Source organism: Mustela erminea, chromosome 5, assembly GCF_009829155.1.
Source record: "Mustela erminea isolate mMusErm1 chromosome 5, mMusErm1.Pri, whole genome shotgun sequence".
Lineage (NCBI taxonomy): Eukaryota > Metazoa > Chordata > Mammalia > Carnivora > Mustelidae > Mustela > Mustela erminea.
In genome coordinates this window covers 44,686,922-44,710,049 of record NC_045618.1, presented here as the reverse complement: position 1 = coordinate 44,710,049, position 23,128 = coordinate 44,686,922, and the positions used below count along the sequence as shown (strand labels likewise).

Here is a 23,128-nt window from a genome sequence, read left to right as displayed (position 1 = left end):
GAGGTACTCCTCAGGTGAAATCTCCAAGGGACTCCTCAGTCCTTCCTCCTGGCAGCTCCCCGAGAGTCTCCCCGGCTGCTGGCAAACCTTTTGGTGATGCTGCCGCCAGTAAGGATGATGTTGGGAAATTTCCATCCCTGAGTGAGACTGAGCGTACAAATCACACTGAGTGTGCAAAGCTGCCTGGTCAGCAAACTTGTTACACCTTGGAGAAAACTCCGCTGTAGGAGCCTAACATTCTTCTTGCACATAACTGCTGTATGAAACACAGATACTTCTTCCATTAATAGCCAGGGGCTTGCTTCCCAGTGAGGATCAACTTATCCAGTTACCACTGGAGAAGTTTTTCTCTCAATGGCGGTTTTCCTTTTTGTTTTGTTTTGTTGTGAGCATAAGCCCGCTGCAAGCAGGGCAGTGTTCCAGGGCCTCTGCTGGGTACAGGGGGGTGAGCAAGGAGCCCTTCCCAGCTTCAGGGAGAGTCATCCAGAAAAAGGATGTAGCTGCCCAGGGGCTGCTCAGGCAGATGCACAGACCCCAGCCCAGGGAAGGTGCTCAGGAAACATTTGTTGAGTGAATGTAGAAGAACGGTTTATCTCTCTGTTTATTTTTGACTCTGGGAGTCAGGGAAGGCACCAGGGAGAGGGTAACACTTGATCTGGAGTGATAGGGTTTCCGAGACTAAAGCAGGTAGAAAGCAGTGCTGCATCACCATGCATATCTCATTCCAAGTACAGGGAGACCACAGGGAACCCTGGATCTGTTTTCCGGTGAGGTGAAGGGGAGGGCTTGCTCTAAATGGTTGGCAAACAGCCCTCAAGAGAGAAATGAAGCATTGAGACAATTTAGCTCAGAAGGACGTGGGGCCCAGTATGTCTTGGGAGCCTATCACTTCTGGACAGCGATCTGATGCTAGCACGTGCATTCCTCACCATGGGAATGGGGGAGGTGGGGGCCGCCGCTTTCCTTCTGTGAGCAAAGCTCAGGGCGACTGGGAGATGTGCCTGAGGTCGCACGGCTTGTAGGTGGCTGAGCTGTGATGGGCACCTTGGCTGGACGGCTCCTGAGCCCATGACCTTCCTGTTGTACTTTGTGCCTCTTGGGAGAGGAGATGGGAAGTAGCCTGCAGAAGGATTTCAGGTGAGAGAAACCCATGCAAAAGCCAGTTTTCTCACTAAAAAAGGAAAACTGGGGGAGTAGCTTTGCAAAACAGCAAGAGGGCAATAGGTCAGCTATCGGAAAGCACTTCCTCCTTGTGAAAGCTGGGAAGTGAACTGAGTCAACATCGGGTCCAGGTTTAGAGGCCAGTCACCCTTTGCTTTAGTTCAGGTTCCCCTGTGGGTGACTGTACAAAGTTCGAGTCTTTTATCAGATCCCTTTTCTTCATTATTTCCAGAGTCCCCAGGGAATACTGACAAGGTCACAGATGCCTCCATCACTGTTCTTCCCCTCTGGCTCTGGACAGACACCCAGGACGTACCTGTGGGTCACCACTCACCAGCCTGTAACTGCTGTCACTGCCCGGGCTCCGTGTCCGCTAAGGCACTTTGGGAGCCGCCACAGTGGCCAGTGTGAAGGGCTGGGGTCGGAGGCCATCCTTGCTGCTTACTGGCACTGTGACTTTGGGCATATATCATCAGACCTCTGTGCCTCTGTCATCTCCTCTATTTATTTATTTGACAGAGAGAGAGAGAGCACTAGCAGGGGAGAGGGAGAAGTAGGCTCCCCACTGAGCAGATGTGCGACCTGATCCCAGGACCCTGGGATCATGACCTGAGCCGAAGGCAGACACTTAGCCATCCACTGAGCCAAGCGGGCACCCCCTACTGCCTGTTTTTGTAGATAAAATTTTCTGGGCACGCAGCCATACTCACCATTCACACAGTTCCTGGGAGGCTGTGGCGAAATGAGGCAAGGCTGGCAAGTAGTGACAGAAACCGTACAGCTCAGAAATCATAAAATACTGGCCATCTTGCCTTTTGCCAGAACATGGCAGCCAACCTCTGATACAGAATGATGCCTGGCACCTAGTGAGTGCTCCTTACATGGTAGCTTTAAAAAACCAAAAAAACTCATTAAGCCTTGGAATTGAGCAAAAAATTCAGTTTGGACCCTGGGATGACAGTCAGTCTAAAAGAAAAATCCTCAACAGATGTGTCTGTGCACAGTACTCCCTGAGGGCAATGATCATTCCTTTGCCCATGGGTCCCCCACCATCACGTAGGCACCAGTCTTGCTCTCCTGGCCCAGAGTCCTCGTGTGCTCCCTCTTCCCTGTCTCCAGGCCTCTATTCCTCTTTCTGGCCCAGGATGATTCACAGTGAGAGTACCCAGTCCCTTCAAGAAAAACCTCCACGCTGTATGGTCTGGCCCTTCTTGCTTATGCCCAAATGAGGCAGTCCCAATAGTCCGTCCAGTCCAGGCCGCCTCAGCCTTCGCGCTACAAACATTCTGGGCAGGATAATTCTGTGTTGTGGGGGGCTGTCCTGCACATGGCAAGATATACAGCCTCATCTCTGGCCTCTACCCCGTAGGTGCCAGTAGCACCTGCCAGCCAGGGCTCCAGAATGTCTCTAGACATGGCCAGATGACAATGTTGAGAATACGGACTTGAAGTCTGAAATACCATCACAAGTGGGACAACAACATTCCTGACTAAGACACCTAAATACATATTTAGAAAAACAGTGTCCTTGGCATGGACGCAGACCTGTGAAAGATGCATCCAGTTTGTATCACTGGATCACTAAATAGAACACTCAGCATCCCAGCCTGAAGCACCCTGTTTGGATGGTCTCGGCTGGAGCTACGGTTTCAGGGAGACCCTGGGTGGGGCCCTGCCTCACGTCCGTGTAGCGGAGAAGGCTGGTCAAAGTGTTCCATCCGGCAACATGGGGAGGGCCTCCCTGTGAACCCATTTCTGCTTCCTCCCCCAGAATCTGGAAGTTGCTTATGAACCCCATACCTGCCCACCCCTCATCCAGGCCAGTTTTTCAGCTTCATCAGTTTGTACATCTGCCTCGACCTCAAGTGACAGGAAGAAAGCGCTGGTGGCTTGAAAAGAAGGGTTTATTCACCAATTCACTTATTCTTTCCACCTGCCCTGAACTTATTATTCTTGGTGGGCTGGTCCTGGGATTAGAGATAAGCATGACACAGCCCTGGCCTTCAACGGGTTGACAGCCAAGGGCCCAGCAGCCGTGTGAGCCAGCAATTACAGTGGAGCAAATTAAGTGCTGGTACACCAAGGCACTGGTGCTGTGGACACCAAGGGAGCACGAAAGGCCTCCGTTTGGGGGAGAGAGTGGCTGTCAGGCCTGCCTGAGGAGCTGATTCTTGAAAGACAAAGGAGCTAGGCAAGGAGTCTGTGGGAACGTTACTGTGGATGGGCAGATGCAATTAGGGCAGAGCAGGGCTTTCCATGGTGGACCACAGAGGTCTGAAGAGGGAGTGAGAGCACATGGCACAGACACAATCAGGTGTCGGCTGCCTAGTGTTGGAGGAGTGGTGATGGGAGACTTACTGCTGGGTCTCTGGTGTTTCAGCAAGTCTGTGGGAAGAGGTGCTGATGGCTTTGGTTCCAGACTATCATTTCAAGGATGTTTACGTAGCAGATCATTTTATAGGCTAGAGGGGGTATCTCCCTGCAGGGCAGAGAGCAGATTTGTTTGCTGCCCAGTAAGATAAAGACAAGGTCTCCCTTGGGAGTAAAGTTGGGTGGGCTTGCCGATTGCCGCTCTAGAAGATTGGGATTTCCTAAACGGGGAGTTGCATGGCCATGATGCTGAGCAGTTGGCACGTGCAGGTGTCACCCAGCCCTCGTCGTGGCGCCCCGTGGAACCGGGCTTGGCAAACAGGCGCAAATGTTGCTCCGCTACTGCTGTGAGTAATAAACTGTCCTTTCTCTCCAACTCAGGAGTCTTGTGTCTTTGCAAAGAAGCTGTGGCAGCATAACTTGTTAGCTTGGGTGAAATTTTAGCTCTCCGCCCCCCTCCACTCCCTGCCCACGGACCTCAGATTTTTGACAGGTGGCAGTGGGGAAAGCCAAGGTTGGAGGACGTGAGATCACAGCGGGCTTGAGGGCTGCACTGCAGATCTTGGGATAACTCTTAAAGCCTTGAGGAGCGACTGAAGACCTTTCAGCAAAGTAAAGTGCGAATGTGGTGTGCATTAGCGTGGAGAGGGGAGGGCTGTGGGGTAAGCCCAAAGAAACAGGGCCCGTGAGGGGCACAGATATGGAGCTGTTGGTCTGAATAAAGGCTGTGCCGGTGGGGACACAGCAACGCCAAGTCTGAAAGAATCTTGATGTGACCCTTGACAGTACTTTTTCTGATGCAGAAGTCAATCCAGATAACTCATTCCATGTTTCTTGGTATCTCTTTAGACCTCTCATGCTGTGACATTCCTGAAACTCCTCGTAGGTCCCTCAGTTTGGGTTTGTCCAGGGGTTTCTCATGAGATTCAGGTTGTACATTTTGGCATGAACATCACAGAAGTAATGTGTCCCTGCCTGTGCATTTCATCAGGAGGCACTTGATGGCATTGTTGGTGATCATTTTGATCATGTAGTTAAGATAATGCCTGGTAGCTTTCTCCATTTCATTTTTATCATGTTTCCCTTTTATAAATCATACATAATCTGTGGGAAGATCCTTTGAGCCTGGATGTACAAAATTTGAATACTGATTGAATTTGATTGGTATGATTTGATTGATTGAATACTATATACCAGTATCATATTAATCACTAAATTTCCTGACTTGGAGAATTGTACTGTGATTATGTAAGAAAGTATCCTTGTTCTCAGGAGACAGCCATCTAAGTATTTAAGTACCAGAGAGCATGATGTCTAACACTTTTTCTCAAAAGAGAGCCCTGACTTAATGATGGTTCAACCTAAAATTTTTCAGTTTTAGGATGGTGTGAAAGTGGCATACATTCAGTAGACACTAGACATGGAATTGTGAGTTTGGGTCTTTTCCTTGGCTAGTGATACCTGGTGTGATCCTCTCTGGGTAGAGGCAGTAACCCCAGCTCCCATGAGCCACCCCAACACGAGATAAACAACTGACACACTTATAACCATTCTTTATCCAGACAACCACTCTGTTTTTCAATTTCAGCACAGTACTCAACAGTTTACATGCGATATTCAACAGGCTTTGTGTTAGATAATTTTGCCCAGTTGTAGGCTAGTATAAAGCATGCTTAAGGTAGGCAAGGCTAAGCTGTGATGTTCAGAAAGTTAGATGCATTTTCAAATTACATGGTATTTGCAACTTACAATAGGTTTATTAGGACATAATCCCATCACAGGCTGAGGAAGAACTGTAATGACAATAATAATGTATGTATAGATGTATATATTGAGAGAGAGTAATAAAGCAGGTGTGACAAAATGTTAACAGCTAGTGTTTTAGGTGAAGAGTATATGGGAATTGATTGTGCTTTTCTTCTAACTTTTTCTGTACGTTAAAAATTTGTCAGAATAAGCTTTTCAAAAAGACACATAAAACTAAAATCATTATTTCCCTGTGCCCAGCAATGGGATCAAAGGAGAAGATTCGATTCTAGGCTTTGGTGTGGTAAATGGTACATACATTGAGACAGAGAAACTCGAAGAAAGCGAGAGAAGTTTTGGAAGGAGGACAGTCAGAGAGGAAAATATGGCAAGTTTGGTTGTTCTTTTTTAATTGTTTGTCTATCTGCCTCCCTCTGCAGCCATGTCTGGTTTCAGGAAGCCAAGGGCATCCAGTAGGGGCATCCAGAAGGCAGCAGTTCTGGAGCTCAGGAGGAAACTGGGTAGGGCAGAGGTGGACGGAACCATGGGAAGGCTGACATTAGGGGGCAGGGAGCTACAGGTAGTGGGAGAGGAAAGGTTTCAGAAACGGGGTGGTGGTGGACACTGGGGCCAAGGGCTGCAAGAAAAACAAGAACTGAAGAATGTGTTTGAATTCAGTGAGGCGTGGGCCTCAAGTCAGAGTCACAGAGCAGCGAGTCTGAATGGGAAGTAAAGAGGCACAAGCCAGCAGCTTAGGCAATTCTTGGAAGATGCTTGGTTGCAAAACAGAGGCGAGAGATCACAGTAAAAGCGAAAGGGGAGGTACTGGTTCTATTAACAGACATCAGAAGTCCACAGCTAAATTCCTTGTGGGGATCACATTCAGCTTAGATATCCAGCATTGTCCCTGACCTACTGTCTAGTCCCGAATGCAGTCATGGTGGGTTACCCCCAGCCTCACACTTTTTTTTTTTTAATTTTTTTAAAAATTTATTTAACAGACAGAGATCACAAGCAGGTGGAGAGGCAGGCAGAGAGAGAGAGGGGGAAGCAGGCTCCCTGCTCAGCAGAGAGCCCGATGCGGGGCTCGATCCCAGGACCCTGGGACCATGACCTGAGCCGAAGGCAAAGGCCTAATCCACTGAGCCACCCAGGCACCCCGCAGCCTCACACTTTTAACAAAGACGAGCAACCCTCCTCTGTCAGCTAGAGGAGAAGGCTATATCAATGATTCAAAGCACCTGAGACATTTCCAGACCTCTTCTTGCCAGGGAAAGAGCCAGGCACAGAGGCAGCTTCTGCCCACATCATTTGCTCTCCCACCAACTTCCTTCTACTGCCAGAAAACATTGCCACACCACCTTGTATGGAATACGCCTCTATTAGCATTATGACGTGAGGGTTCCCCTTCTCATTTGGGAGCCTGTTACAAATAATAGCCTCGTTGACCCCTAGAACCCATGTTTCCAGGAAACCAGGCTGAGACTTCTTCATCTTGCCTTCACACTGGCTCTAGTCATGGACCTTTTTTTTTTTTTTTTAAGATTTTATTTGAGAGAGAGAGAGAGAACGAGCGAGAGAGCGTGTGTGCACTCACACACATGTGATGGAGGGGCAGAGGGAGAAGCAGGCTCCTCGCTGAGCAGGGAGCCCGATGAGAGTCCTGATCCCAGGATCCTGGGATCATGACCTGAGCTGATGGCAGACGCCTAACCACCTGAGCCTACCAGGTGCCCCGTAGTCACAGGCTCTTCTAAAACGCACACAGGTGAAACACTGCTGCTTGATTCTAGTCAACAACTATTTTACAGACTAACAGGGCAATTTAACCAGAGTCAAATATTTAAACTATAGTAAGAAGCAATGATACAAATGGATAAACGAATGGTGCTATGTCCATACAAGGGGATAAGATTCAGCTATAAAAAGGAAGGAAGTACAGATGAACCATGAAAACACTGTACTATGTGAAAGATGCCAGACACAAAAGCTGCATATTGATTCCGCTGACATGAAATGTACAGAGCAGGCGAATCCATGGAGACAGAAAGTAGATGAGTGGTTACCAGAGGTTGAGGGGAGGAGGGGCATGGGGACTGAGGTTGGGTTTTCCCTGTGGGGTGGTGAAAACGTTTTAGAGCTAAAGAGTGGTGATGGTTACCCACCTCTGTGAACACACCAAATGTCACTGGTGGTAGATTTATATTATATATATTTTACCACAAGAAAACATCGATTAATTAAAAATGTAAAAAGCAATCTTACCTTGGAGAGGGAAGGTAAAAGCTCTGGCTCTGACGTCAAGGCCTTTGATCTGAGGAGGGCTTTTCATCAGCTCTTCTCTTCTGTGGCTGCAGGTTAGAATCACCTGGACAGCTTTTTAAGGCTTCCTGTGTGTGGACCCCACCCAAGACCAATTAAACCAGATCTCAGGGGCTGGGCCGGGGGCAAACTTAAAAGCCCTCAGAGATGCTAGAGTAGGTCCAGAGTTAAGAAATACCACTCTAGGGGCGCCTGGGTGGCTCAGTGGGTTAAAGTCTCTGCCTTCGGCTCAGGTCATGATCCCAGGGTCCTGGGATCGAGCCCCGCATTGGGCCCTCTGCTCAGCAGGGAGCCTGCTTCCTCCTCTCTCTGACTGCCTCTCTGCCTACTTGTAATCTCTGTCTGTCAAATAAATAAATAAAATTAAAAAAAAATACCACTCTACACCAGCAGTTTTCAAAGTGTGGTCCCCAGACCAGCAGCATCACCTGGGAACTTGGTAGAAATGCAGAGTCTGGGGCTCCACCCCAAACCTGCCCAATCAGAAGCTGTGGGAGCAGGGCTCGGCAGTCTGTTTAACAAGCCCTCCAGGAGATTCTGATGCTCACTCACGTTTGACAACTGCTCTGAGGTTGGACTCAAGAAGAAATTAAGGAGAGCTTTCCTCAACTAGTGAGGGTTTACTGAGCATCTACTGTAATTTTGGTTCTGTGATAGGTGTGCAAATATGGAGACCTACCTCAGCTCTCCTTAAACATCTACTAGGTGGGGTTCTAGGAAAAGAAATTGTACATTAAAATGAGATAAGTCTTTTTAGGGAAAAATTGTATCCCATTATATGTCTGTACATTTTGTTTATCTGTTCATGTGCTGATGAATGTGGACTTGGGGTATTTCCACCCTTTGGCAACTGGGAATAATGCTGCTGTGAATACTGATGTCCACGTATGTGCTTGAGTTCCTGATTTCAGTTCTTTTTGAGTATCTACCTAGGAATAGAATTGCTGATCGTATGGTAATTCTAACTTTTTAAGGTTGTGAGGGAGAGGAGAGGTCCAAGGGCAGATACCTCTCCCTGCCCATCTCACCCACGCTGTTTTCCACATTGGCCGCATCATTTCACATTCCCACTGGTGACGTACACTTGGGGTGATGGAAACAGATCTGGAAACGGATAGTGGTGATGGTTGCAGAGCAGTGTGAATGTACTTAATGGCACGAATTCATTAAGAAATTGTTAAAATGTAAACTTTGTGTATATTTTACCATAATAAAAAAAATTTAAAAATGAACTGAGCCATAAAAACAGTTTGAGAAAAGGAAGTTATGTTCCTAATAACATTGAATAATTACCTCAAACACATGTTTCCAGAATTACACATCTAATAGTACATTAAAAAGATGATGTTTGCAGGCTTTTCTATTCAGAGATGCTTGAACATGGAGAAGAATATTTTTAATATTCCTTTTAAAGAGGGTGGAACAGGACATCTGGCTTGACTGTGGACTTCACAGTTTTACACCACGATTCATTTGTGAATGAGTCAAGGAAGACCGAAGGGAAGATCGTGGGTTGAGCATTGACCAGTAACTGGAGCCTGCCCAGGTTTCATCACTGGGCTGAGGCTATTCCCAATGTAGCAACTTGTTTAACTTACTGGTTAGTCGCAGCTGTTGCTCAAGAACCATTTGTGGGACACTAGAGTTTGCCAGGCTCTGGGGTAGGAGTCAGGGACCCAAGAGTGAGAGAGGCAAGCTGAAAGCCAAGTGCAGTATTCTCAGGCTCCAGGAGGAGCAGCATCACCTGGGGGCTTGATGACAGCCACTGGGTGCCCGAGGAGTGCCTGATTCAGGTGTGGGTTGGGGCCAAGAATCTGCATTGCTAATGAGCTCTTAGGTGACCAGGATGGTGGTGGTGATGATGATGATGATGATGATAATGCTTGCCCAGGGACTACGCTTTGGGAACCACTGGTCTCCTGGGGTAGGAAGATACAGAGTATTAACAACACAGTGTAGGTGTTGTTAGGAAAAGAGAAATACACAGAGGAGAGAGACAGTTTGTCCTGCTTTAGGGGGTGAGATGGGCAGGGAGAGGTATCTGCCCTTGGACCTCTCCTCTCCCTCACAACCCTAGCATTACTGGGGAGGGGAGTGCCTCCAGATTACTGGGGAGGGGAAAGGGCTTCTGAAGGCTAACAGAGAACTGAGCTGGTGGCCAGTCTTACAGCTCACCTCTTCCTCACAATCCCACCCCTCCCCCGAAATGGCTAAACCAGAAATGATCCCCAAACCCTGCTTCACCCCAATGTCAGCCCCTCCTCTCAAGCTGGCCCAAACACGAACTGAAATAACAAAGTGGAGAGTCTCACATAGAGTAAATATGAAAGCATCTTTAGAAAACTTCCCCTTATGCGGCGCCTGGGTGGCTCAGTTTGTTAGGCGACTGCCTTCAGCTCAGGTCATGATCCCAGGGTCCTGGGATCAAGCCCCACATTGGGCTCCCAGCTCAGCGGGGAGCCTGCTTCTCCCTCTACCACTCTCCTCCTTGTATTCCCTCTCTCTCTGTCAAATAAAATCTTAAAAAAAAAAAAAAAGAAGAAGAAGAAAACTTTCCCTTTTGTATTAACCTGTAGCATAAAATCCAAGAAAGCAGAATGGCCTTTAGCAATCTCCCTTTAAGCTTTGTAAATAACAAGTAACCCTGACTCTCTAGCCCCTGACTCACTGCCTTGTCTCTGACTCATTTGCAACATTAACAAAGGAAAATGTCAGTTTGATTCCTTGGCCTCCACTTGTTTATAATAAAATCAAAAGACCTCTTCCATCAATCATTAACCCACACCCCTGCTAGCCTCCTTTCCTCCTGGACAGGATCCTGGTCTTTATGGCCATGCCTCTCCACTTGACCGGCAGGAAAACAGGAAGAATTGGCAGAATGTGGCCTTGTGCAGTGGGGACAGAACCCAGCCAGGTGGACTCTGCGGGAACTCGATTCTACTGATAGGCTGAATCCCCTGGACTTCTTTGAGAAGCTGTGTCTTTTAATCAACTTCGGAAGTAAACTGCAGGAGCTATAAAGTATATATTAAACTTTTTTTTAAGACTTTATTTATTTATTTGACACACAAAGAGAGAGATGATCACAAGTAGGCAGAGAGGCAGGCAGAGAGAGAGGAAAGGAAGCAGGCTCCCCGCCAAGCAGAGAGCCCAATGCAGGGCTCAATCCCAGGACCCTGAGATCATGACCTGAGCTGAAGGCAGAGGCTTAACCCTCTGAGCCGCCCAGATGCCCCGATATTAAACATATTTTTAAACGTGGCTTCCACATCCCAACAATAGCCTGAGGACGTGTGGTTTCAATATGGATTTAGAGGGGTCTGAAGGCTGCCTTCCCCTCTGAATGGGGTCCTGGGGCTTAGCTGTGTTCTGGGTGGCTCTAGGCATGGGACCGTGACTGTTGGCCCTCAGGGAAAGAAATGTATCAGCCCCCTGAAAGGAGGACCTTTCTAACAGAGGAGTGTATGTGAGCAGATGATGCCGGGTGATTCTCTGCCTTGTCATAGGGCGATGCCCAGCTGGGGAAAGGGGAAGCCAGATGAATCCTTGGTTCTTTCTGAGTTGAAACATCACATGCATATAAAATACATAAGCTCTTTGCTGCAGCAAGGCCTCTAAACTTGCTATGCCCCGTCACTGGAATGCCATTCCTCTGGTTTTGCTTATGGTTGGCTCAGTCCCATTCCTTAAGTCTTAGTTTTAATGGCACCTCCTCCAAGAAGCCTTCCTGTAGCATCTGGTCCATAATGATCCTTCTGTTTTCTCCGTCCTCATCCTTGCTTATTTCCTTCACAGCACTGATTGCAGACTGGAATAATTTTAGTTACGTATTGGTTTGTTTCTTTGCAATTTATTGCTTGTCTCTTCCACTGGGATGTAAGCTGCATGAGGACAGAGACCAGATCAGTTTTGTTCCCCTAGCACATCTTCGGTGCCTAATACAGTGCCTGGCATTTGTTGAAGAAATGAATGAATGAACTTCCAAATTAAGCAGCATTCCAAGGAAGAGTATTTAGTCAACATCTGAGTATGCATTTTTAATGACAAATGTAATCCATTTCCCTAAATGTGTATTCAAATTTTACACACAATCTGTCATCGCTTCCATTTAAATATACACGCTGGGACAAGGTCCATTTTTATTATACAGTCAGATCCCCTTAGAAAACAAACTTTGGGAGACTAATCAAAAGCTCTTATTGGACTGAAACTTTGACTGTTGATCGAGAAAAAAGTGTGTCAACATTCAGAATATGTAAACCTTGCCATGAGAGTATTTTCCGGTGGGGCAGGTTTTGGTCTGACAGTGTGTTCTGAGGCAGCTGTCTGCACACATTCATATGGACACAGGCAAGAGGGTACCTCAGAGAATGTGACCACAGGGAGAGGTCAGGGGCAACAGCAGATCTGAGGGACCGACTCAGAAAGGCCCAAAAAGACAAACCTCAAAATAGGATAACCACAAATGCGCTTTTGTGTGTGTCCAGACTCATCAGATAGGGTCCAAGTTACAAACAATATTTTTATTGAAGTGTTAATTATTCTTGAGCACAGAGGATGTACAGTCGGTGAGAAAGCATGGCCAGTGGGAAACTAGCAGTTACTTGTCTTTTAAGGAGCTCTCTGTGCTTTTATGATTACAATGCATGTACCAGGTGTATAAGAAATCACTCAACTCATAAAAGTTTTTTTACTTATCCCTATACCATGTCTGCAAACAGGTTAAAAGATAATAAAACGATCCTGCATTTACTTGCATCAATGATTATTTGCCTGGGGCAGTAGTAAGTTTGTACCTATATTTGTACAGAGTAAACACACCAGTACCGGGGAGGGATGAAAGCCGGGCTTGTGGACAGAGAGAAGCCAGGAGCCATACTAGCCAGTCCCAATACATGGACCTTCTCTGGACCCTGATTCTAATAAACTGTTCAACGAGTTTATGAGACAACTGGGGAAACCAGAACGCTCACTGGATATTTGAGGACATTAAGAAATTACTGCCAACAGTTTTTAAGAAGTGAAAATCGTATTGTAGTTATTTTTCAAGACCTCTTATCCTTAGATAAGCATCCACAGATTTGCATTAACATAATCCAGTGGAGGAGGATAGACTGAACTAAACTCATTGCGGGTAGATAGATGGGTACACGGGGCCACTATATGATACTCTTTACTTTTTAAATTTTTAATTTAATTATTTTTTTAGAGAGAGGGGAGGAGGGGCAGAGGGAGAGGGATAAAGAGAATCTTAAGTAGGCTCCAAGCTGGGAGCCCAGTGTGGGCCTTGATCTGACCACCCTGAGATCATGACCTGAGCCCAAATCAAGATTCAGACACTTAACCAACTGAGCCACCCAGATGCCCCCATACTCTTTACTTTTGTACCTACTTTGAAATTTTCTGTAACTGAATTTTAAAAACAAGACACATAATATATTGGGGCACCCGGGTAGCTCAGCTGGTTGTGTCTGCCTTCAGCTCAGGATCATCTCAGGGTCTTGGGATTGAGCCCCACACTGGGCTCCCTGCTCAGTGGGGAGTCTCCTTCTCACTTTCCCTTGCCACTCCCTACTGCTTGAGCTCTCTCTTGCTCTCTCTCTCAAATAAATAAACAAAATCTTAAAGAAAAAAAAACACAATATGTTTTAAGAAAGTAGTGAAATATAAGTTTATTTAAAAAAAATCACATTGACTTTTTTAGGCTTATTGGTACACTTTGGTGCATTGTGGAATATGGAAAACCAGATGGCTTTGTCTTCCCATAGCCAGTCCTCTCTGATCAGGTTCATAGGCCTATTGAGTTCCGGGTTTCTTTTTTTTTTTTTTCCCCCTAAAGATTTTATTTATTTATTTGACAAAGTTCACAAGTAGGCAGAGAAGTAGGCAGAGAGAGAGAGGGGGAAGCAGGCTCCCTGCCAATGCGGGGCTTGATCCCAGGACCCTGGGATCGTGACCTGAGCTGAAGGCAGAGGCTTAACCCACCGAGCCACCCAGGTGTCCTAGTTCCTGGATTTCTGACTGGGATTTTACTTCCTGGGCCTCATTTCCAGGCAGGCTTCAGTGTTCTGCTTGATCCATATGATGAACATTCATTGAGTGCCTCACTCAATAGCCCAGAGTTAATTTCTGCCTCTGCTGGCTGAACCTTCCCCAGCCCGCTGTTTTCTCAGGGCCACACTCCGTTCATAGGCTCCTCTTTCTCCGGGATCCAACCCTTCCTCTCTCTTTCCCTTTCCCTTCTGTATGGAAGTATGCTGAATTCTATCCGTTAAGAACAAATCCCTCCTTGTTACCCTCACCTTCCTATAACCACATGCACACATCCACACACTTCTCTCATCCCTTTACGTCTTGATTTCTGAAACTAGCTTAAGAAACCCTCCAAATCAATTTCTTAAGTGTTGCATAAGGGCCACAATGTCAGACATGCGGGAGGGATCTGACAAAAAGCTCTAGTCCCCCAAAGGACTTTGAAAGCTGCAGACAGAGTTCTATCTGGAGCAGGTTGAGGGGCTGGTCTGGAGACAGTGGTCATGCACTTGGCTTAAGGAAGCATTCCCGTCACTGTACCGCCGTGCAGACCCCCAGCAGGCTGGCTAAGGAGTCCGTGGCAAGGAGAAAGCGCTGGAGTAGCTTTGGCAGGACTTGAGATGGACTTCAAGTGTGGACAAGATTTGGAAAGGAGAAGGGGAAAGAGGGCAGCATTTGAAGCCTTAAGAACATTTGTGAAGGTTGAGTTCACAGCGTGTTTTGAGGGTAAGGAAGCCAGGCTGACCATGGTGGCTGACTGGGAAGAGTCTGAAGGCCATTGAAGGCCTTCACGGGCTGAGATGCTTCAGGGCATGAAAGATGGCTACTACCCCGCTGTGCCTTGAAGCAGGGTGACATCTGGTTAAACTTGGTCTCAACAAGAAAGGAGCCTGGCGGTGAATTTAGGAAAGGCTGAGGCAGGGACTCTGCAGGAAGCCTGCGCGGTGTGACAAGACGAGGGTGGGTCCTGGGGTGGTAGAGGTGGTGATGGTAACGGAAACGTGGGACTCCATGACCGAGTGAGGACAACTGGAGCCAACCTGGCTCTGAGATTATGAGCCTTGGAAGAAGGAGGGGCCGGGGGGCAGTGGTTCTCTGATGAGGCATCACGCCACCAAATTGAGATCTAGGCTGTAACACGTCAACTAACTGCAACATACGGACCTCACTAGAATCCTGAAGGTTACAAATAAACCATTACAAAGTGATGAGATAATTGGAGAACTGAATTCCAACGAGATTTGATAACCTTAAGGAATTGTTAACTTTTTAAGTGTGGTAATGGTAAGGTGGGTTCAAGAGTCCTTATGTTTTAGAGGCACATACTGAAGTATGTACAGATGGAAATGATTTGGGTTTGTTTCAGGATTATCCAGGGATAGGGGAGAGTGGGTACAATACAAATGAGGCTGATTTGTTTCTGCCGGTGGTTAGTTGTTGAAACTGGGGGATGTGGAGGTTCATTTTGCTGTTCTCTCTGCTGTTGTATGTATTTGAAATTTTCCAGGACAAAAAATTCTTGTCCTTGGGTAACGCGGATCCTGTGCCCTCAAAATTCCCAATCGGAGATCACAAGAGGCATTTTAAGCTAGGCCGTGTTAATCTCCTGTCACATTTCAAAACAGAAGTTTGGCCCAACTCTGTTTTGCCTAAAGCAGAAAAACACGAGCTGGAAAGAAATAATGCTTTGACTTTGCTTGGAAAAACAAACCGGGAGATACACATGATCTCCTTTATCGGGATCATGTGAGGAATCCAATTAACTGAAAAGGCAAAGTCAAAACTGAGAAAAGTGGAGTGTTTACGGTAGCTGGAAATGAATGCCTCTTATGGAAGAATCAGTCCCAAGTGAGGTTTCCTGGCACCAGGGCACTTGGCATAAGTGTGAAAGTTGAGACCAAGTTGAAAAGCCACAGTCTGGGCTGTGGTTGCCTGCAAAAGGCCAGCGTTACTTTGGCAACAAGTCACACATCCCCCAGGCAGAGGCTAGGGGTGGGGGGTCGAAAGATGTCTCCTGACAACACTGCTTCCCTGGTGCCCACCCTCATGGCACCATATACCCCTCTCACTCACAAGCCACGAGGATGGGAGGCTTCTCTGACAAGGTCCCCAACCATGCAAGAAGGGGACACTGGCTATCATGCTGGTGGTGGAGGGGGTTCCTATGAACTGCTATGAAGCCCCATACTTGGCAGGTCATCTCCCAGGCCACAGGGGAGTAAACCAGATTTCTTTCTCACTGACTGCTCCCAAACAGAACACATCCTCATGCAGGCAAATTAGGAAGCTAGGAAGGTAAATTCTGAACCTGAGCAAGTGACCTAAGTTTTCTTTTTTGATGAGAAAAAAAGTGATATGGGGTGGTTGGGAAACTAGGGGGATTAATAAAGTGGCATGTGTCCCTGGAGAGGAACAAGCAGACAATTAGCATCAGAATACGGCCCTGTAAACAGGTAAGGGCCTGCTCTGTGCCAGGCATCATGGGAGAGGCAGGGGTGAAGGTAACATTGTCTTCAGGGAGAGCATGGGGGAGGGAGGACACAGGCATGCCCCAGATCTCCCGGATAAATACTAACACAGGAGGCCATGGAGGCTCTGTGACCCAGGGAGGTTAACTCTGTAACTAAGCCAAGGCCTAATTAGGGCAAATCATTTAATCTCAGTGCTTCATCTATAATGGTGGGGAAGCCAGGCTGACCATGGTGGCTGACTGGGAAGGGTCTGAAGGCCACTGAAGGCCTTCACAGGCTGAGGTGCTTCAGGCCATGAAAGCCTGAATGCACCATCTATAATGGTGCGATTTTTACCTTGCTGATACTATAGAGTTGTAAGGGCCCAAACTACTACAAATGATCATAATAAAGCAGGAGTAGTAGAAAAGGCTTTTTAGATCCTGTTGCCGGTAAAGGGCTGTGGCTAGTGATCAAAGACGAGCGCCCCCTGGTGACGGCAGCTAACACTGCGGCAGCTTCCTGAGGTGGGTGGCTTGCCCGCCCCGGGAGAAGCAGTGCCCTGTGCTCTCAGTCCCACAGCCCCTTCCCAACAGGCACTTTGTCACATGCCCGGGAGCTAGCTGCCTTGGCATGAGCAGCTCTCTCCAAGTTGTTCAAACTTGCCTGATACAGAGGGTGTAGCGCTTAGTCCTAGTAATCTCCATCCATCTCGGAGCTCAGAGCCAGAACGGAACTTCCCGAACACAGTGTTCAATTCTCTCATTTGAATGAAGGGTAAAGGAGACTCAGGCAGGGAATGTGACTTGCTCAAGGTCACTCACTGAGGTGGTGGGATGGCTGGTGCTGAAATCTTGTTTTCTGGACTCTTCTGGTCCAACATAACTGCTTCTCTTTCTGAAGAAGGTTTTGCCAACACTGGCTCTGTTGCCTTTTATATCCCTAGCCTTTCCTGCTCCCAAATACCCAATTTAGTGTTAGTTCCAATAAAGAGTATTTAGGGCACAATGAAAAAGAAAAATTCCTCCTGATAACCTTTTCCTAAGCTCTCTGTTCTTTCAGATCTTTTATTCTTTGGCAAAGTGTTTACCAAATGTCTGTTATTCATGTGGCCCTAATCACAATGTGAGCTCACAGGGATCAAAATGAGATGTTCCTATCCCCAAAGAGCTCTTGGTTTAGTTAGCACCAGAATGCTCTCTTCATGAAACCTTTTGGAACCTCTGTTCTGGGAAGAGAAAGTCCTTCTAACCCAGTTCCCTTTAGTCATGCATCTGAGGAGAAATCATTTTATTGCTGTACCTCTTTAGCCACCGAGTTTTCCATTCCTGCATGGCTGGCAGCTTCTGCCACCCTGTGGGTCCCTGTGGGTCCAAATGCCACTGTGAGCAGAAAAAAGGCTGGCAGCCTCACTCTAGAAGGCTTGTTCCTGGTATCTGCGCTCTTGCTGACCTGAGGGTTTGTGTGATACCGCAGGATTGCTCCCTCTCGGCTTTCTGCTGTCCCTAAGGAATTTGTTTTTGTTTTTGTTTTTTAAAGATTTTATTTATTTATTTGACAGACAGAGATCACAAGTAGGCAGAGAGGCAGGCAGAGAGAGAGGAATGGAAGCAGGCTCCCTGCCGAGCAGAGAGCCCCATACAGGGCTCGATCCCAGGACCCTGAGACCATGACCTGAGCCGAAGGCAGAGGCTTAACCCACTGAGCCACCCAGGTGCCCCAGGAATTTGGTTTTGTCCTTAGCTGAGTAATGGTCTTACTTTGATGTCCTCCAGGCTCCCTCTCCCTCTGCCATCTTGGTGTAGTTGAACTGCTTTGAATCCAGGGCTCTGAGGTCTTAAAAATTAAAATACAGCTCAGTGAAGACCCTGACTGACATGGGCAAGTGAGAAAACTGGTGTCCAGTGAAAGGTTGGACAGGACATTTTGAAATCCTTTTAAGTTCTAACATTTCCAAGAAGGTATATCCAAAGGTTGAAAGGGTTCTACTGTGCATGTCCAGACCTCGGATCAACTTCTCATAGCATTTTATATGAACCTGGACACCAAGTTTTTCTTCTGACTCTCCTTACTCTCAGATGAAGTCCCCTAGTTAGAGAACAAGGGGTAAGGAGCCAGGATTCTGTGAGGCCAGTGTATTGTGAAATAGTGCTGCTGTCTATGGATGGGGTCCCGGAAGAAGTGGTGTTCATTTCCTCTCTGCTTCAGTTACTGTCATTCCAGATGGTAAAACTTGGGTCCCAACTCGGAGAGAGCCCACAGGGCACCATGGCTCTACCCTAACGAGCCATGACATGCTAATTATTTGCTTTTCTGGAGAAACCTCTGCCTGAAAATCCATTTAATTACCACAGGAGATAATCTTTTAAACACAGCTTTACATTCTTTAAAGATTCTTTTCCCTGTGGGAGTGAGAAAGTTTATCTGAACATGGGATTGGATTGTTTATTGCCATTTCCAGAGGAAGAACAATTACCCGGTAGTTAGCAAGAAGCCTGAGCCCTGGAGGATTTATTTTTTTAAGTCTCTTCCTGCTCACTGGTAGTTTGGAATTAGTTCCTAGTATTGTCACACTCTCTCAGTATAAACTTTGCACTTAGCTCTGTGATTCCAGCCATATAATTACTTGATATATTTTTTAAATATTTTATTTATTTATTTGACAGAGAGAGATCACAAGTAGGCAGAGAGGCAGGCAGAGAGAGGAAGGGAAGCAGGCTCCCTGCTGAGCAGATATCCCGACGCGGGACTCGATCCCAGGACCCTGAGATCATGACCTGAGCCGGAGGCAGAGGCTTAACCCACTGAGCCACCCAGGCACCTCAGTTACTTGATATTTTTCAAGCATCCCTAACAGGTGGGGTTTTATACTTGCTCTAGATGTGGGTATGTCAATGTCCTCCAGGGTTTCCTACTAGGAAGATCATACCTATAACTCCACTGACCCCAGAGACCTCCCTGGAGCTGTGGCCAATTTTTCCAGCCTGAAGCATCCCAGAGGATTCAAGTTTGGGCAAGCAGGGGCCCTGTTGCTGTGTTCAACTTGGCGGCCCCAAGACTGAGTAGTTCCTGCTCATAATAGGTGCTCCATAAACAGATGCAAAATTGTTGAAAATCAGTAGGTCTTCATGTGGAGAAGATATGTACTGTGTCAAAATATGAACAATGTAAAATTCAAATGGAGCTTGGTGGGCCCTAGTCCTTGGCATGGGGTCTTCTCTAGTCTTTTCCCCATATCACTTTAAGAGCAAGTGAGCAGTAAGCTGAGCTCTCTGGGCCTTGAAGAATATCCCTCTGGGGATGAAGAGGAGAAAAGCAGTGGATCCTATTGAACACAGAATTAGAAAGGGAGGAAAGAACATTTGTGGAAAACCGACTAAACTTTGGGCTTGAATCTCCCCTTCCAGGTCCCGATGGGGAAAAGAGCTGGTCCAAGAAGTACCCGGCATGTGGGGGTATGCTACAGTCCCCAATAGACCTGCACAGTGACATTCTCCAGTACGACGCCAGCCTTGTGCCCCTGGGGTTCCAAGGCTACAATGTTTCTGACAACGAGCAGTTTATCCTGACCAACGACGGCCATTCAGGTGAGAGAGAGATCTCTGCGATCTGCAAGGGGTTGTCTGAGCATCCTCAGCTCCTTGGCCTGCTCTCTTCCATCGGCAGGGAGGGGGCTCCATGGATGTATCCAGAAGGGGAGGGGGCAGCGGGTCCAGGGGAGCCCAGGGATGCCTGGACCATTCAGGAGATGCGGGGGCTGCTCTGCCAGGCCAGCACCTCTCAGAAGAAGCACATCTCTTGGGAGGGGGGAGTGGACAGGCCTGAGCCCATTGGTCCCTTGGCTCAAATACTCCAGGAGTCATGCAATTCATTGTGGGGTCCCCCAGGCTCTGGAGTCAGACAAACATGGATTTGAATCCTGGCTTGACTCCTAACTTAGAAGTCATGAGACTCTGGGTAAGAATATTAACCTCCTTGAGTTTTTGTCTGGAAATGGGCATATTGATGTGTATTGTGAAGACTAGAGATTACGTATGTTGGGATCTGGAATATGGTAGATGCCTCATAAATAGTCATTTTTATTGTTATTGTTATATTCTACGGCTTGGCAGATACTTCATTAACTTCTGTCTTCATAGATGGGTGTGTAATACATGGAAGGAAAGAAAACACCCACCCGTTGGTCTAGTGTTCACGCTCCTGCCATCCTTTTCCCAGGGGAGCCAAGAAGGTGTTGGCGCTGCTAGAATTGGTTTAGGGAAATGGGGCCGTTCTCAGAAGAGCCCAAGTTTCTGATCCTCAGGCTGTGTCTCTCTGCTCGCTGAGTCCACCTGCCTCCTGTCTGGGCCCAGGCGGGTATTGCCTCCCTCACTGCTCTCAGGCAGTGCTCAGCGGGCCAGGGCTCTGAAGGCTCCACTCCCCACAGTGAGGCTGAACCTGACCCCGGACATGCACCTCCAGGGCCTCCGGTCCCGCTACACTGCCACACAGCTGCACCTGCATTGGGGGAACCAGAATGACCCGCACGGCTCCGAGCACACTGTCGGTGGGAAGCACTTTGCCGCAGAGGTGAGTGCGGGCGGCCACGGGGCTGGCAGAGGCTGCCTGGCGGTGGGTGGTCTGGCATCCTTCCACCTGGATGGTGGACAGGTAAGATCGGAGCACAAGCAGGGGCTGCCTTTAGGCTCGCCACGCCCACGCCTGGCGCTGTCAACAGCACAGGAAGGTAGAGCCACTCTGGCCACCTGCAGCTCATTTGCAGTGTCCTGGTCCTCTTCCTCTCCTCAACACACAGAGTTTGTCTCTCTGCCACTTATTGAATGATACTGCTCAGAAGGCAGTGCTCCCAGGAGGGCAGAGGGATGCACATACCCCTTTTCTAGACATTGCCTTTCTGCTTGCACAGATCAAGATCCCACCAGCTTGTCTGGCTGACGTAGGTCATCCCAGACACATAATAGCATCTTGACTATGGTATCTGTGTGCTCCAGTACCACGGAGCCACCTATGGCCAAGGGCCAAACCTGTTAGAAGTGTGAGGTACACCAGTCAATGGAAAAACAGTGGATAACCCCGGTTATAAGGGTCTGATCAGTGTAATACCCCTTAGAGATCACAAGGTATCATCAACTGGGGCAGCCTCTTACCCTAGACTTGAGTTAGGATCTGAGAATATGCATCAGGAAGCCCATTCTATATACTATTTTGTATGTATCCCACTGCTGGATCATACTGGGCTAATCGCTCCTGCAGACTTCTCAGTCTTTCTTCACATGCCATGATGTTTGCATAGGCCTTTCCCTTCCCATCTTTCCTTTCCCCTGGGCATGGGTGATGCTTGGAACCTTGGGACCCAGGGTTACTCTTCTACTTGGCCGCAAGCCGAGGGATGGCTGGACGTCAGCGCAGTGACAGACTCGACCAGGATAGTTTGGGAGGTGAGCACAGCACTGTGTTATGTCATGTCATCCTGCGGCACTGACCCAAAAGGCCACACGAAAACAGGAGGAGTGGAGCGTTGTGCCTGCCCCACAGGTGTGCAGGGGGGACGCAGGGTGCTTGATTTGCTCCATTTCAGAGCTCCCAAGGGATAGAACTTGGGCCTATGGTTTTGAACATTTACAGGACAATAAATACAAGTTGGTAAAAGCTACTGATCAGCCAGGTAAATAATGACATGACCATTCTCTCTTCTTTACTGCTAAACTGCTTAATGTCTCAGGCTAATTATAGGTCGAGTTACAAGTGTGGAGGGGCTATAATTCCGGCCCAATAGGATGGCACTCTTGGAGGTGCACGTACTTCAACCAGACCCATCTCTGACCCTCCAGGACTGCAATTTCTTTCAGGCTAATGGCAATGTGGAGGCTTCTACTTACCTATAGAGAATAAAGAAGGAGTTAGGGTGTAGGCTGGGAGAGTTTGGGCATTTAAAAATATTTCTAGTTAGTGTATTTTCTGCTCATAAGCCACATCCATCACCATGGGCTTGGTGAAGGTGGACCATACATGTCTATAATAGGGAAAATACATCAAGGTGACCCCAAAGTGGCAGATTCTCTGTGGAGTGTCCCTGAAAGTGTAGCAGTTCTTCTGGATTGAGTCCTGTAAAGAAGACTCTCTTAATCTCGGCAGGGAATTTTGTTCTGTCTGTGTTAGTCTTCATCTCCTCTTGATTTAATCTGAACACAGTAAGAAAAGTGGTGAAACAGACCATGAGCACAAAGGGCAGCTATAGAGATAAGGGTATAGGACCTTCAGAGGTTTAGCCATATAAAGGTCTCCATTTCTCAAAGCTGGGCCAAGCTTACATGGTATGGGCAACATGACAGGCTGTATCCTTCACGGGGAAAGATGGTAAAGTAAGAGTTCCTAAGAAATCTTAATAGAAGACTACTTAAAAGAAAAAACAATTTTGTATAGTTTTTAAAAATTAGAAAGGGTCATTTAAATTTGAAGAACATTGAGCTGTATTCAATAAAATATGCTTGAATTCTATTTACAAACACAGAAGACAGAAAAAGAGATGAAGAAAAGGAAAAGAGAGAAAATCTCAATGTGTTATAGTCCCAAGAGGCAAAGAATCAACAAAAATGTGTATCATATATATAGACCTACCTACTAATACAATTTTTTGGAGGATAGGTGACACTACCTTTTGGATTAAAAATTAGGTTAAACATCATCAGAATATGTTATAACAATGTCTTAATACTTAGACTTTTAAATTTAAGATTTCTTGGGAAGTTCTCTTTTCCTCACTTTAATAATGACAAGTAATTCCTGCTTTGAAAAAAATGAGCTTAGAATTTCATTTTTTCAAGGTAAGAATCTATATTCAGGGAGTAAGATTCTTGTTTTCTGCTATCTTAAAATACGGCTGATTAAAGCTGTGTAAAACCCATGCTGTGATTTTTTTTTTCTGTCCACCTGTGGGATAAACAGGAGTCCTACTCTGGATACAGTTATAATAAGTTACCACTGGAGGTTTCCTGCCTCAGCCACTACTACTTCCAGATCAAATGCAGAGAGTCCAGGCTGAGGCT

The 23,128-nt window shown here is 47.1% G+C and overlaps 1 protein-coding gene across 8 annotated transcripts in view; it reads left to right on the top strand.

The window, feature by feature from the left end:
- CA12 (carbonic anhydrase 12) overlaps positions 1 to 23,128 on the top strand; it is a 55,551-nt gene that overhangs the window by 14,565 nt on the left and 17,858 nt on the right. For all 8 annotated transcript variants that reach the window (XM_032342785.1, XM_032342784.1, XM_032342783.1 and 5 more), the window contains exons 4-5: positions 19,490 to 19,669; positions 20,509 to 20,651. In XM_032342785.1, coding sequence (XP_032198676.1) covers positions 19,490 to 19,669; positions 20,509 to 20,651 — 323 coding nt within the window. The remainder of the gene's footprint in view (positions 1 to 19,489; positions 19,670 to 20,508; positions 20,652 to 23,128) is intronic.